At 38.1% G+C, this 15,890-nt stretch overlaps 1 protein-coding gene across 1 annotated transcript in view; it reads left to right on the top strand.

Annotated features, from left to right (window-relative positions):
* Nucleotides 1-15,890, top strand: part of USH2A (usherin) — a 737,336-nt gene that overhangs the window by 48,734 nt on the left and 672,712 nt on the right. Inside the window, exon 3 of the mRNA XM_060127145.1 lies at nt 4,577-4,709. Within this exon, the coding sequence (XP_059983128.1) occupies nt 4,577-4,709 (133 nt within the window). The remainder of the gene's footprint in view (nt 1-4,576; nt 4,710-15,890) is intronic.

Here is a 15,890-nt window from a genome sequence, read left to right as displayed (position 1 = left end):
TTTGGGGATAATAACACGGTAGAGGGGCAATCTGAGAACCCAGTGAGATACTGTAAGTAAAGCATTCAGCGCACTGCCTGGCAAATGGCAAGTGATTATATAGCTCATTGGAGTTGTTACTCTTCTTATTATGGGAGGTGTTGATACAAAGCCTGAATCATCACGGTGTTGAGTTAAAGCCAAGAAACTCAATGGGTGGGTCTGATAAACTAGATGGTGGTTATTTCTAAATGCTCTCTGGGTGCAATCTCTGAAACCAGTTGTTCTTCTATGTGACTTTGAAGAGTGTAACCTTTTTTTCAAAAAAATTCTCTGTGATTCCATTTCATTACTTGCAGATAATGCCAAACCTGCCTTGGGCTGGTGTAAGGATAAAAAATGAATATATATATAATTTAGAACAATGCTTGACATGCTAGTTTTTCAGTAAATGAGAGCACTTTTATAATGCTGAAGTATTCAACAAAGGATCGTTGTAGGATACAGGACTTGAGATATATGTTTTGAAAAATATTAAAAATTTAGGTAAATGAAAAGCAGTAGCAAGGTTATTCCCATATGGAAATAGCTTGAATAAAACATGGAGATGGAATTAAGCATTGTGGGATCATCAGACAGTAAAGAAACCTCACCAGTTAGGTGAGGTTGGCTACTGGTGACCAGTTAGAAATAAAAGTGGATGGAATGAGTGAGGGAAAACCTCAGAAGACCTTTGGTTTGGGACGGTAAGCAGAGTGGCATTCCACATGCTTTCAGGTAGGGGGTGAAACATACATGTGATAGTTTAAAATAACCTTATGAAGTTTTCAGAATAAATTGCCTTCCTTATGCTTAAAAATTATAGATGGAATAGTTGAATCTTTTATGCAAATCCTTCTTTATCCTAGAAATAGAAATTCTATTTCAGGGCAATTTCTATTTCAGAAAGTCCAAAACACTTTCTCCTCCATAAAGTTTTCCCTTCAGATTCATATCACAGTGGTTTTCTTTTTTGTTTGAAATCCTTAGCATTCAAAATGTTTTTTGTATCATCCATCATCATCTGAGAGTGAATTTGAATTCACGATCTGTTGCCAGATCACTTTGTGTTAAATCTATGAAAAAGGTGTTTTTCAAAAGGCTTAAAATGATTTTGTTTTAAAATGAGACCCATCACATTAATGAAACCGATATTCTTGGGAGGCTTATAAGTTGGTTCTAGGAAGACAAGTCCCACAGAGAAGGTCCAAAAGTAGTTTATACACCACACATTCATGGATGAAGGTGTAACTTCTCAAAGCAACTCCATAAAAAAAGACAACACTGCATTAACTGCACGAAGATTCAGTACATAAGTAAAAAACAACCGTCATCATTTGTAGTGACTCAGACACTATTTAGTATGCTAAAATTACCCCGTTGTTTCATACATACAAGCTCCTTGAGAAAAAGTACAGTGATTTTATTTTCTTGGTGTAACTCATAGTGCCACTGTGGGTGCTGGGTTAATGCCGTATTTAATTAAATTTAAATTAGGAGGATATTGGCAACAGGAAAACTATAAAACTATTTCTCCAATGAGGAAGTCAGCATAGGTACTCTGCCTTTTTGTTTCCCAACCTGAATCAGCAGTTTTTTGTTTTCCTTTTTCTTTGTTGTTGTTCCTGGTGGTGGTGGCCTACAGGAGTAGCATAGCAACAGACATTTGGCGTTTCAGTGGAACAAGTGATTGTTGACAGTTACAAGGTGAACTGGGGTGTATGTTTTCCCTTGGTAGCTTCTCAGCAATTGTGTGACCTTCTGGAATTCTGAATTATGCTCCTCTCCAATCAGGCATGAGAATGGTTAGGAATTCTACATTTTTAAGTCTACTACACTCTTGTGCTCAAAGGAATGAGTACAGCCTATCCCAGGGACACCAAATTTGACTCCCCCAAACAATGGCTAAAATAAAATTTGAAACCCTGAGAGAATGAAGGCTGGAGAATGACTTGCTCCCCTGTAGCTTCTTTCCAAAATGTTTTTGGATGTCTTATGAAGGCGTTTAAGGCTTTTTCTACAGCTGCTATTGGTTTTGCCAATTCATTCCTTCAAGCCACACCAATAAACACCTACAAACTCCTCTAATCCTCAGAGAGGTGGAGAAAAAGATAGGTGGGAAGTGCACTGCAGGAGAAGGCTTTCTTTCCACAGGTGAGAAATTCTGTCGTGTATATTCCTATTCCCCTAAATAACTGGCAAGGGGATCATCATGGTGAACTATTGCAAGGAGCCACCATCACAGTTACAGTTTCAGTGTGACGGGGCCCCAGACCTGAACTGCAAAGTAGCGTAGAGGATCCTGGAATATAAAACATGGTACAAACACCAAAGACGATTTAATCTTATTTATAAAAAGGTGGTTGCAGGGGGGTGTCACAAACAGGCGACAGTGACTTGGGATCATCATTAATCATGTTTTAAGTACCAGCAAAGTGAAAACATTCTTCTGGAATTCACTGCAGTGACACTGAATCCTTCTACTAAGCAAATATGTGATGAGTTGATAAAAAGAAAAGAAAAAAGAAAGAAAGGCCCTGAACTCTTGACTACAGATATAATACAGTGAATACAGAAAATCAAAAGCATGCTTTCTATCTGACTCAAAATAAAGGTGCACTTAAACTTGTAAAAGACAACATTTTTATTTGAATGATATGACAGAACTGTCACAGGAGTGTTACCTGCTATAAAGAAAGCCAAAGAATTATTACCTTTATTAGACCAGTGACACTGAGCTTTAGCCATACATTTCTAACTTCTGTCCCTCTACAGAGACAATTTTCCTTTCTTAAATAAACTGTCATGCTAGTGTTAATATATTGTTGGCTCTCTCATGCTCTGAGAATACTGCTGATATAAAACATGTATATGTTAGATTGGTAATAGTATCTTTAGTGTAGCTGACTAGAACAAATGTGTTTCCCTCATGGCTGTGCTAATGTGATAAAGGCAAATGGGCTGTTCATCAGCTCTTGGCTGGGTAGAGACAGTAGAGATAGAGCCACATTCTTTTTTATGCATTAATACCATCGAGAACTTTTCACGAGTTATATTTCATGTGCCTGCATGTTGCGCAAAGATGTTGTAAAACATGAGATAATGCTACAAATAACAAAGTAGAAAAGCCTGTATCTTTTATAATGATAACAGTCAAACACCAAATGACAGTAACAGGCTGTAAAAAATGGGATGCAAAAAAAAAAAACAACAGAAAACCCACACTGATGGTGTATATCCAGGTCTGTGAGGAGCTAGTGTGTGATTTTAGGTCTTTATGTTAAAGCTTTGTTTTATAATTAAGTAAAATGCAACACAGGGTCAGTGAGTTTAGGAAAGAACATGAAAGCAGGTTTTAAATGAAAGCAGGTTGGGTAGAGTGGATAAAAGCCATATTGAATAAGTTTTTCAATAAATGATGATGCTAATTTCTAGGTGTATGTGTGTGTGTATGCTTTTTTTTTTTGAGAAGCAGTTTGAAAGGAGTTCACTCATATGATTTAAATATATCAGAGGACGGTTATTTTTGTCAATTTTTGTAAGGCTATTTTAATAAAATTTCATTTTGAATGCTATGATTTGATATTTTTAAATGAAAATGTTAGCATCTGACCTTCAACTACAAGGCATTAAATTTCTCAATGAAGTAATCTGCATAAAAGTTTGATTGAATTGACTGTTCAGGGATCAACACAGACAAAAATTTCATAACTTTTTATGGTGTAATCCAGGGGTGGTCAGACTACACTCAGGGGACAAATCTGGCTGGTTACCTGTTTTTATAAAAGTTTTGCTGGAACACATCCATGCCCATTCACATACATGTTGTCTCTGGCTACTTTCCTATTACAGCAGAGTTGAACAGTTGTGACCTGGACCGTTCGGACCACAAAACCGAATCACTTGGCAAACAAATAAAAAATATTTTTTCTCTGGCTGTTTACCGAAAAAGTTTGTTTACTCCTGATGTAGAGAGTTGTTAGTTTGCCTGATTAATTAGCCTAGAACACGATTAGCAGTTTTTTACGTTATTCTGTATTAGAGAAGTATAGATGAAAATTACCGACTAGATACCAACACCCAAGAAAGTAAATGTTTACAAGGAGCCTTTTGTACTAGCAACCTAAATTGAATTATATCCATATGTAATGCATTTTTGGTATATCTGGTTTTGAATATTTTTGCCCTTTGTGTTCATTTCTGTTTGTTTCCAAATATGACCGTAACCAATCTAACTAGTAGCTAAAGAAACAACATGTCTCCAAAAACACTTATAAAGGCATGACAGTCAGAGTTGTTAAATATATGGGACAAACAGTTATGCAGACCTGTGAATACCCTGGTAGACATGACCCCAGCACAAAACTATAACATATAGGTTTATATCTAGATATACAAACACAAGACGTATTATTGAGCCATTTAAATAAAATTCCAGTCTTTCCAGCTGAGGGAAGTAGAGAAGTAGGAAATTAACTTGAGAAAGCCTACTGAAGTGTAGTTATTATAAAATAAAAGGTTATGCAATCAAAATAATAACGGTGATAATTTCTTACAGGTACATCAGACAAAAATCAGTTTCTTCGTCAATGGTTTGGAAGAGGATAATACAGCTTTTGATTCAAGAACTCTAAGTGGTTCAATTACAGATTTTGCCCCTGGTACTATGCAAATAGGACAGAGCTTAAATGGTAAGAGTCCGACTTCAGAAAATTATTTATTTTATCCAATTACACTGTTTCTTAAAAATTGTGTCAAAAATAATATTTTAAAATACCCAGGTGTATTTGTTTCCTAGCGCTGCTGTAACACATTAGCACCAACTGGGTGGCAGCTTAATTAAGCAGATTTCATCCTCTGATGGTTCTGGAGGGTAAAAGTCTGAAATCAAGGATTCAGCATTGGTTTCTTCTGCAGGTTCTGAGGGGAGAATTCATTCCACGCCTCTCTCTTCCTGGTGGCTTCTGGCGATACTTAGTGTTTCTTGACTTGTAGCTGTATAACTTCAATCTTTGCTTCCATCTTCACCTGGCCTTTTCCCCTTCTCTTTTCAGGACACTTGTGACCACATTTAGGACCCACCCTAATCCAGTATTGTCTTGTCTCAAGATCCTTAATTACATCAGCAAAGACGCTTTTTCCAAATAAACTCACAGTTGCAGGTTGCAGGTAGTCTTATCTTTTGGAGGCCATTATTCAACCCACTATATCAGGGAATCTTTAAAATTAGAACGTCTCTATCATTTATTTTTAAAGTAAGAATACTATGTAATAAACTATATATTTTTTAAATTTATTTTTTATTGAAGTGAAGTTGGATTACAATGTTGTGTTAATTTCTACTGTATAGCAGAGTGACTCAGTTACACACATATATATACATTCTTTTTTTATATATTCTTTTCCATTATGGTTTATCACAGGATATTGAATATAGTTCCCTGTGCTCTACAGTAGGACCTTGTTGTTTATCCATTCTATATATACCAGTTTGCATCTGCTAATCCCAAACTCCCACTCCTACCCTCTCCCACTCCCCTCCCCCTTGGCAACCACCAGTCTATTCTCTATGTCCGTGGTTTTGCTTCCATTTCATAGATAGGTTCATTTGTGTCATATTTTAGATTCCACATATAAGTGATATATGGTATTTGTCTTTCTCTTTCTGACTTACTTCACTTAGTATGATAATCTCTAGTTGCATCCATGTTGCTGCAAATGGCATTATTTTGTTCTTTTTTATGGCTGAGTAGTATTCCATTGTTTATATGTACCACATCTTTATCCATTCATCTATTGATGGACATCTAGGCTATTTCCATGTCTTGGCTATTGTGAATAGTGCTGCTATGAACATAAGGGTGCATGTATCTTTTTGAATTATAGTCTTGTCTGGATATATGCCCAGGGGTGGGATTGTTGGATCATATGGTAATTCTATTTTTAGTTTTCTGAGGAACCTCCATACTGTTTTCCACAGTGGCTGCACCAACTTCCATTCCCACCAACAGTGTAGGAGGGTTCCCTTTTCTCCACACTCTCTTCAGCATTTGTTATTTGTAGACTTTTTAATGGTGGTCATTCTGACCGTTGTGAGGTGGGACCTCATTGTAGTTTTGATTTGCTTTTCTCTAATAATTAGCAGTGTTGAGCATCTTTTTGTGTGCCTCCTGGCCATCTGTATTTCTTCTTCTTCTTTTTTTTTTTTTTAACATCTTTATTGGAGTATAATTGCTTTACAATGGTATGTTAGCTTCAGCTTCACAACAAAATGAATCTGTATATACATACATATATTCCCATATCTCTTCCCGCTTGCGTCTCCCTCCCTCCCACCCTCCCTATCCCACCCCTCCAGGCGGTCACAAAGCACCGAGCTGATCTCCCTGTGCTATGCGGCTGCTTCCCACTAGCTATTTACCTTATGTTTGGTAGTGTATATATGTCCATGCCTCTTTATCGCTTTGTCACCGTTTACCCTTCCCCCTCCCCATAACCTCAAGTCCATTCTCTAGTAAGTCTGTGTCTTTATTCCTGTTTCACCCCTAGGTTTTTCATGACATTTTTTTTTTAAATTCCATATATATGTGTTAGCATACGGTATTTGTCTCTCTCTTTCTGACTTACTTCACTCTGTATGACAGACTCTAGGTCTATCCACCTCATTACAAATAGCTCAATTTCGTCTCTTTTTATGGCTGAGTAATATTCCATTGTATATATGTGCCACATCTTCTTTATCCATTCATCCGATGATGGACACTTAGGTTGTTTCCATCTCCGGGCTATTGTAAATAGAGCTGCAATGAACATTTTGGTACATGACTCTTTTTGAATTATGGTTTTCTCAGGGTATATGCCCAGCAGTGGGATTGCTGGGTCATATGGTAGTTCTATTTGTAGCTTTTTAAGGAACCTCCATACTGTTCTCCACAGTGGCTGTATCAATTTACATTCCCACCAACAGTGTAAGAGGGTTCCCTTTTCTCCACACCCTCTCCAGCATCTATTGTTTCTAGATTTTTTGATGATGGCCATTCTGATTGGTGTGAGATGATATCTCATTGTAGTTTTGATTTGCATTTCTCTCATGATTAGTGATGTTGAGCATTCTTTCATGTGTTTGTTGGCACTCTGTATATCTTCTTTGGGGAAATGTCTATTTAGGTCTTCTGCCTATTTTTGGATTGGGTTGTTTGTTTTTTTGTTATTAAGCTGCATGAGCTGCTTATAAATTTTGGAGATCAATCCTTTGTCAGTTGCTTCATTTGCAAATATTTTCTCCCATTCTGAGGGTTGTCTTTTGGTCTTCTTTATGGTTTCCTTTGCTGCGCAAAAGCTTTTAAGTTTCATTAGGTCCCATTTGTTTACTCTTGTTTTTATTTCCATTTCTCTAGGAGGTGGGTCAGAAAGGACCTTGCTGTGATTTATGTCATAGAGTGTTCTGCCTATGTTTTCCTCTAAGAGTTTGATAGTTTCTGGCCTTACATTTAGGTCTTTAATCCATTTTGAGCTTATTTTTGTGTATGGTGTTAGGGAGTGATCTAATTTCATACCTTTACATGTAGCTGTCCAGTTTTCCCAGCACCACTTATTGAATAGGCTGTCCTTTCTCCACTGTACATTTCTGCCTCCTTTGTCAAAGATAAGGTGACCATATGTGCGTGGGTTTATCTCTGGGCTTTCTATCCTGTTCCATTGATCTATCTTTCTGTTTTTGTGCCAGTACCGTACCGTCTTGATAACTGTAGCTTTGTAGTATAGTCTGAAGTCAGGGAGCCTGATTCCTCCAGTTCCTTCTTTCGTTCTCAAAATTGCTTTGGCTATTCGGGGTCTTTTGTGTTTCCATACAAATTGCAAAATTTTTTGTTCTAGTTCTGTGAAAAATGCCAGTGGTAGTTTGATAGGGATTGCATTGAATCTATAGATTGCTTTCGGTAGTAGAGTCATTTTCACAATGTTGATTCTTCCAATCCAAGAACATGGTATATCTCTCCATCTATTTGTATCGTCTTTAATTTCTTTCATCAGTGTCTTATAATTTTCTGCATACAGATCTTTTGTCTCCTTAGGTAGGTTTATTCCTAGATATTTTATTCTTTTTGTTGCAATGGTAAATGGGAGTGTTTTCTTGATTTCACTTTCAGATTTTTCATCATTAGTATATAGGAATGCCAGAGATTTCTGTGCATTAATTTTGTATCCTGCCACTTTACCAAATTCATTGATTAGCTCTAGTAGTTTTCTGGTAGCATCTTTAGGGTTCTCTATGTATAGGATCATGTCATCTGCAAACAGTGACAGCTTTACTTCTTCTTTTCCGATTTGGATTCCTTTCATTTCCTTTTCTTCTCTGATTGCTGTGGCTAAAACTTCCAAATCTATGTTGAATAAGAGTGGTGAGAGTGGGCAACCTTGTCTTGTTCCTGATCTTAGTGGAAATGCTTTCAGTTTTTCACCATTGAGGATGATGTTTGCTGTGGGCTTGTCATATATGGCCTTTATTATGTTGAGGAAAGTTCCCTCTATGCCTACTTTCTGCAGGGTTTTTATCATAAATGGGTGTTGAATTTTGTCAAAAGCTTTCTCTGCATCTATTGAGATGATCATATGGTTTTTCTCCTTCAGTTTGTTAATATGGTTTATCACATTGATAGATTTGCGTATATTGAAGAATCCTTGCATTCCTGGAATAAACCCCACTTGATCATGGTGTATGATCCTTTTAATGTGCTGTTGGATTCTGTTTGCTAGTATTTTGTTGAGGATTTTTGCATCTATGTTCATCAGTGATATTGGCCTGTAGTTTTCTTTCTTTGTGACATCCTTGTCTGGTTTTGGTATCAAGGTGATGGTGGCCTCGTAGAAGGAGTTTGGGAGTGTTCCTCCCTCTGCTATATTTTGGAAGAGTTTGAGAAGGATAGGTGTTAGCTCTTCTCTAAATGTTTGATAGAATTCGCCTGTGAAGCCATCTGGTCCTGGGCTTTTCTTTGTTGGAAGATTTTTAATCACAGTTTCAATTTCAGTGCTTGTGATTGGTCTGTTCATATTTTCTATTTCTTCCTGATTCAGTCTTGGCAGCTTGTGCATTTCTAAGAATTTGTCCATTTCTTCCAGATTGTCCATTTTATTGGCATAGAGTTGCTTGTAGTAATCTCTCATGATCTCTTTTATTTCTGCAGTGTCAGTTGTTACCTCTCCTTTTTCATTTCTAATTCTATTGATTTGAGTCTTCTCCCTTTTTTTCTTGATGAGTCTGGCTAGTGGTTTATCTATTTTGTTTATCTTCTCAAAGAACCAGCTTTTAGTTTTATTGATCTTTGCTATTGTTTCCTGCATTTCTTTTTCATTTATTTCTGATCTGATTTTTGTGATTTCTTTCCTTCTGCTAGCTTTGGGGTTTTTTTGTTCTTCTTTCTCTAATTGCTTGAGGTGCAAGGTTAGGTTGTTTATTCGAGATGTTTCCTGCTTCTTAAGGTGGGCTTGTATTGCTATAAACTTCCCCCTTAGAACTGCTTTTGCTGCATCCCACAGGTTTTGGGTCGTTGTGTCTCCATTGTCATTTGTTTCTAGGTATTTTTTGATTTCCTCTTTGATTTCTTCAGTGATCACTTCATTATTAAGTAGTGTATTGTTTAGCCTCCATGTGTTTGTATTTTTTACAGATCTTTTCCTGTAATTGATATCTAGTCTCATGGCGTTGTGGTCAGAAAAGATACTTGATACAATTTCAATTTTCTTAAATTTACCAAGGCTTGATTTGTGACCCAAGATATGATCTATCCTGGAGAATGTTCCATGAGCACTTGAGAAAAATGTGTATTCTGTTGTTTTTGGATGGAATGTCCTATAAATATCAATTAACTCCATCTCGTTTAATGTATCATTTAAAGCTTGTGTTTCCTTATTTATTTTCATTTTGGATGATCTGTCCATTGGTGAAAGTGGGGTGTTAAAGTCCCCTACTATGAATGTGTTACTGTCGATTTCCCCTTTTATGGTTGTCAGTATTTGCCTTATGTATTGAGGTGCACCTAAGTTGGGTGCATAAATATTTACAATTGTTATATCTTCCTCTTGGATCGATCCCTTGATCATTATGTAGTGTCCTTCTTTGTCTCTTCTAATAGTCTTTGTTTTAAAGTCTATTTTGTCTGATATGAGAATTGCTACTCCAGCTTTCTTTTGGTTTCCATTTGCATGAAATACCTTTTTCCATCCCCTTACTTTCAGTCTGTATGTGTCTCTAGGTCTGAAGTGGGTCTCTTGTAGACAGCAAATATATGGGTCTTGTTTTTGTATCCATTCAGCCAATCTGTGTCTTTTGGTGGGAGCATTTAGTCCATTTACATTTAAGGTAATTATCGATATGTGTGTTCCTATTCCCATTTTCTTAATTGTTTTGGGTTCGTTATTGTAGGTCCTTTCCTTCTTTTGTGTTTCTTGCCTAGAGAAGTTCCTTTAGCAGTTGTTGTAGAGCTGGTTTGGTGGTGCTGAACTCTCTCAGCTTTTGCTTGTCTGTAAAGGTTTTAATTTCTCCATCAAATCTGAATGAGATCCTTGCTGGGTAAAGTAATCTTGGTTGCAGGTTTTTCTCCTTCAACACTTTCAATATGTCCTGCCACTCCCTTCTGGCTTGCAGAGTTTCTGCTGAAAGATCAGCTGTTAACCTTATGGGGATTCCCTTGTGTGTTATTTGTTGTTTTTCCCTTGCTGCTTTTAATATGTTTTCTTTGTATTTAATTTTTGACAGTTTGATTAATATGTGTCTTGGCGTATTTCTCCTTGGATTTATCCTGTATGGGACTCTGTGCTTCCTGGACTTGATTAACTATTTCCTTTCCCATATTAGGGAAGTTTTCAACTATAATCTCTTCAAATATTTTCTCAGTCCCTTTCTTTTTCTCTTCTTCTTCTGGAACCCCTATAATTCGAATGTTGGTGCGTTTAATGTTGTCCCAGAGGTCTCTGAGACTGTCCTCAGTTCTTTTCATTCTTCTTTCTTTTTTCTGCTCTGCAGTAGTTATTTCCACTACTTTATCTTCCAGGTCACTTATCCGTTCTTCTGCCTCAGTTATTCTGCTATTGATCCCATCTAGAGTATTTTTAATTTCATTTATTGTGTTGTTCATCGTTGCTTGTTTCATCTTTAGTTCTTCTAGGTCCTTGTTAACTGATTCTTGCAATTTGTCCATTCTATTGTCCATTCTATCTCCAAGATTTCGGATCAACCTTACTATCATTATTCTGAATTCTTTTTCAGGTAGACTGCCTATTTCCTCTTCATTTGTTAGGTCTGGTGGGTTTTTATCTTGCTCCTTCATCTGCTGTGTGTTTTTCTGTCTTTTCATTTTGCTTATCTTACTGTGTTTAGGGTCTCCTTTTTTGCAGGCTGAAGGTTCGTAGTTCCTGTTGTTTTTTGTGTCTGTCCCCAGTGGCTAAGGTTGGTTCAGTGGGTTGTGTAGGCTTCCTGGTGGAGGGTACTAGTGCCTGTGTTCTGGTGGATGAGGCTGGATCTTGTCTTTCTGGTGGGCAGGTCTACGTCTGGTGGTGTGTTTTGGGGTGTCTGTAGACTTACTATGATTTTGGGCAGCCTCTCTGCTAATGGGTGGGGTTGTGTTCCTGTCTTGCTAGTTGTTTGGCATAGGATGTCCAGCACTGTAGCTTGCTGGTCGTTGAGTGAAGCTGGGTGCTGGCGTTGAGATGGAGATCTCTCGGAGATTTTTGCTGTTTGATATTATGTGCAGCTGGGAGGCCTCTTGTGGACCAGTGTCCTGAAGTTGGCTCTCCCACCTCAGAGGCACAGCACTGACTCCTGGCTGCAGCACCAAGAGCCTTTCATCCACAGGGCTCCTTAATTTGAGATGATTCGTTGTCTATTCAGGTATTCCACAGATGCAGGGTATATCAAGTTGATTGTGGAGCTTTAATCCGCTGCTTCTGAGGCTGCTGGGAGAGATTTCCCTTTCTCTTCTTTGTTCTCACAGTTCCCAGGGGCTCAGCTTTGGATTTGGCCCCGCCTGTGCGTGTAGGTCGCCGGAGGGCGTCTGTTCTTTGCTCAGACAGGACGGGGTTAAAGGAGCCGCTGATTCGGAGGCTCTGGCTCACCCAGGCCGGGGGAGGGAGGGGCACGGAGGCGGGGCGGGCCTGCAGCGGCAGAGGCCGGCGTGACGCTGCAGCCTGAGGGCGCCGTGCGCTCTCCCGGGGGAGCCGTCCCTGGATCCCGGGACCCTGGCAGTGGCGGGCTGCACAGGCTCCCCGGAAGGGCGTGTGGCTCGTGACCTGTGCTCGCACACAGGCCTCCTGCCGGCGGCAGCAGTGGCCTCAGCGTCCCATGTCCGTCTCTGGGCTCCGCACTCTTAGCCGCGGCTCGCGCCCGTCCCTGGATCTCTCTCAAGCAGCGTTCTTAATCCCCTCTCCTCGTGCACCAGGAAACAAAGAGGGACGTAAAAGTCTCTTGCCTCTTCGGCAGGTCCAGACCCCTCCCCGGACTCTCTCCCGGCGAGTCGCGGCGCACCAATGCCCTGCAGGCTGTGTTCACGCCGCCAACCTCAGTCCTCTCCCGGCGCTCCGACAAAAGCCGGAGCCTCAGCTCCCAGTCCCGCCCACCCAGGCGGGCGAGCAGACAAGCCTCTCGGCTGGTGAGTGCCGGTCGGCCCGATCCTCTGCGCTGGAATCTGTCCGCTTTGCCCTCCGCACCCCTGTTGCTGTGTTTTCCTCCGCGGCTCCCAAGCTCCCCCACTCCGCCTCCCGAAGTCTCGCGAAGGGGCTTCCTAGTGTGTGGACACTTTTCCTCCTTCACAGCTCTCTCCCGCTGGTGCAGGACCCGTCCCTATCCTTTTGTCTCTGTTTAGTTTTTTCTTTTGCCCTAACCAGGTACGTGGGGGGTTCCTTGCCTTTTGGGAGGTCTGAGGTCTTCTGCCAGCGTTCATTAGGTGCTCCGTAGGAGTTGTTCCACGCGTAGATGTACTTCTGGTGTATCTGTGGAGAGGAAGGTGATCTCCGCGTCTTACTCTTCCGCCATCTTCCCGGAAGTCCTGTATTTCTTCTTAAATTATATTTTCTTTCTCTTTTTTTCTCAGGTTTGTATTTTATTGTATGGCTATTGTTAAAGTAGGACTTAGAGTATTAGACAGAAACTGGAAAATAATAGTCAACATGGAATAAACTGGATTAATGGTGTTCATATCTTCCCACCCTAAAAATGGGCCATGTAGATTAAGAAGATAATATGCATCACATCCTGAAAAGAGCAGAAGTTGTATTTAGACTTCTCTTGAAATAACTATCACAGTGGTCTATAAAATTGTCTACACTTTAAAATGGGAATGTGAATTATTTTATATTATTAAAAAATGCTCATTATAAGAAAATCCATACAACACAGAACCCTATAAAATAGGAAGCATTTTCCTTTTTTGACCTTCATAGATAGATATAGTTAACTTTGTTATACCCTTCCATCATTTTTGTACATATAGCTAGAGATATGGTTATAAATATAATAATTTTCCAAAAATGAAATTATCGTACATATGCTTTCTCTGGGCCGTCTAAAAATAAATACTTCCGCTCCAAATGTTATGAGAAATGTATCAGTATGCCTTCTCATCGAAAATGGCTGCATTGTGCACAATTGTATAGCTGTACCCAAAACTTTTTAAACAAGATTGTATTGATGAGCATTGAGGTTATTTCTACTCTTTCAATATTATTAGCAGTTATTTGATAGAACACACTAAATATATATATCCATATATTATATCTGTGTCTCTATCATTCCTATACACATATACATATATATGTGCTTGAACAATTGCCTGTGCAGTTCCCTAAGACCTTTTACTTTGGCGTCAATTTCCCTGATTTCAAATCCCGTCTCTCTACTTACTAGCCCTGTGACCTGGAATAACTTTTTAATGTCTCTAAACTGTAGTTACGTCCAGTTTAAAATCTTGATGATGATGCTATTACAGTCCCATTGTAAGGATCAAATGAGGCTGTGTCATAAAAAGCACTACTGTTTTTCCAGCATCTGGTACCTAGTAGTTGCTTCATATTTGTGGAATGAATGAATACTGTACCGTGTATATACTAACTCATATTGATATGTAATGCTATTATTAGTATTATAATTATTTCCCTAACATGAATCAGTAGAAGTTAAATTGGTTGAAATATATGGTCATTTTTAAATTTTAATACATATGAGATTGATTACCGTAAAGCTTAACAACAGATAATCTCCAGAAAGGTTGTGAACATTTACAACCTCACTTAAAAATACAGGTAAGTATCTGCCTCCTTAAACAGTAACTGACCTTACACATTATCTTTGTTTTTTTCACTTTTGTCATTCCTCTCACTGAAAAATGTTTTTGCACACTGCCTTAGAATTATTTGGCCATTAGTGAGGTTCACTGGCTTTCCACATATGTCTTGATAATTTGCATTTCATTTGTTAATTCCTCATACATGTTGTGTGTCTATATTTATAGTCTGGAATTTCTTACTTGTACAAGTTCATTAATGCTAAGAATATTATGTTACACACGTTTTTGTTAGTTTTTAGATAGTCTGATAACTTTGCATTATAGAAATTTAAAAATGTTGTAAGTTTTTAATAAAGGCAAAACATGCATGTAACATAATGCATAAATATTAAGGGGGTACAGCTTTATAAAATTTTAATCCTATGTAATTCTCATCCAGAATGAGATCATCAAACATTTCTTGTATTAAAGACTCCTAGTGAATACCGACTCTAAAGGGAAACAAGAATAGTGTTAGTAAGGACCTCTATTGGCATAGATTAGTGTTGCCTATTCTTGAATTCTCATGTAAATTAAATCATGCAGTAGGTACTCTTTTGTGTCTAATTCCTTTTCTAAGCACTGTGCCTGTAAGATTTATCTATATTGTGTGTTGCTATTTCTTTAAGCTTTAGGAAATACTTCTTTACTTTTTCAAAGTGGGTATTCTACCCAAAGATATTTGAGAATTTCGGCGATCCGTGTCCTACCAACACTGAGTATTGTCATATGTTATTGTTGTTTGCCATTCTGGTGGCTGTATGGTACATTTCTTGATGATTTATGATGTTGAGAACATTTTCATGTGCTTCTTGGTCTCGGCTATGCTCTTTTGTGAAATACCTATTTAAGTTTTTGCCTATTTTTAGTTGGATAGTTTGTCTTTTTATTGCTTACAGGAGCTCTTCAGTATTTTGAATATGAGTTCTTTGACAGATACATGGACTTCAAATATCACCTTCTGGGTTATGGCGTATACTATCATTTTCCTTTGATCAACAGATATTCTTAATTTTAGTGAAGTCCAGTTTACTAACTTTTCTTTCAAACTTAATACTTTTCATGTCCTGTTTAGAATATCTTTGCAAATCCTGAAAGAATGAAGTGTAGGAGAACACCATAAAGACCATAAAGATGTTCCCTTACCCTTAAACATTTTCATCACTTCTCTACTACTTTGCAGTGGTAACTTTGTCACAAATTATATATCTGTTATGTGAAGATGGGTTTGTTCCTGAGCTCACCGTTTTGTTTCAATGGTATGTTTGCCCATACTTATCATTAAAGCATTTAGTTTTCATTATTGTAGCTTCATAAAAGTCTTAATATTTAGAAAGATTTAATTTCTCCAACTTTTTTTTCTTTCAAGATTGTCTTGGCTATTATATGAATTTTAGAAGGAGTTTTTTGTTTTTCACAAAATTTTGAGGGAATTTAAATCCTTAACTCAATTTTGCGAGAATATCAAGTCTTCCAATCCATGAACATCATATACTCCTTACTTTCTCCCAGCAATGTTTTTAGTTTTCTGTACAGCATCTCATTCATATTTGTAAGACT

The sequence above is a fragment of the Lagenorhynchus albirostris genome, chromosome 2, assembly GCF_949774975.1.
Source record: "Lagenorhynchus albirostris chromosome 2, mLagAlb1.1, whole genome shotgun sequence".
NCBI lineage: Eukaryota > Metazoa > Chordata > Mammalia > Artiodactyla > Delphinidae > Lagenorhynchus > Lagenorhynchus albirostris.
This window is presented reverse-complemented; position numbering and strand designations above follow the sequence as displayed.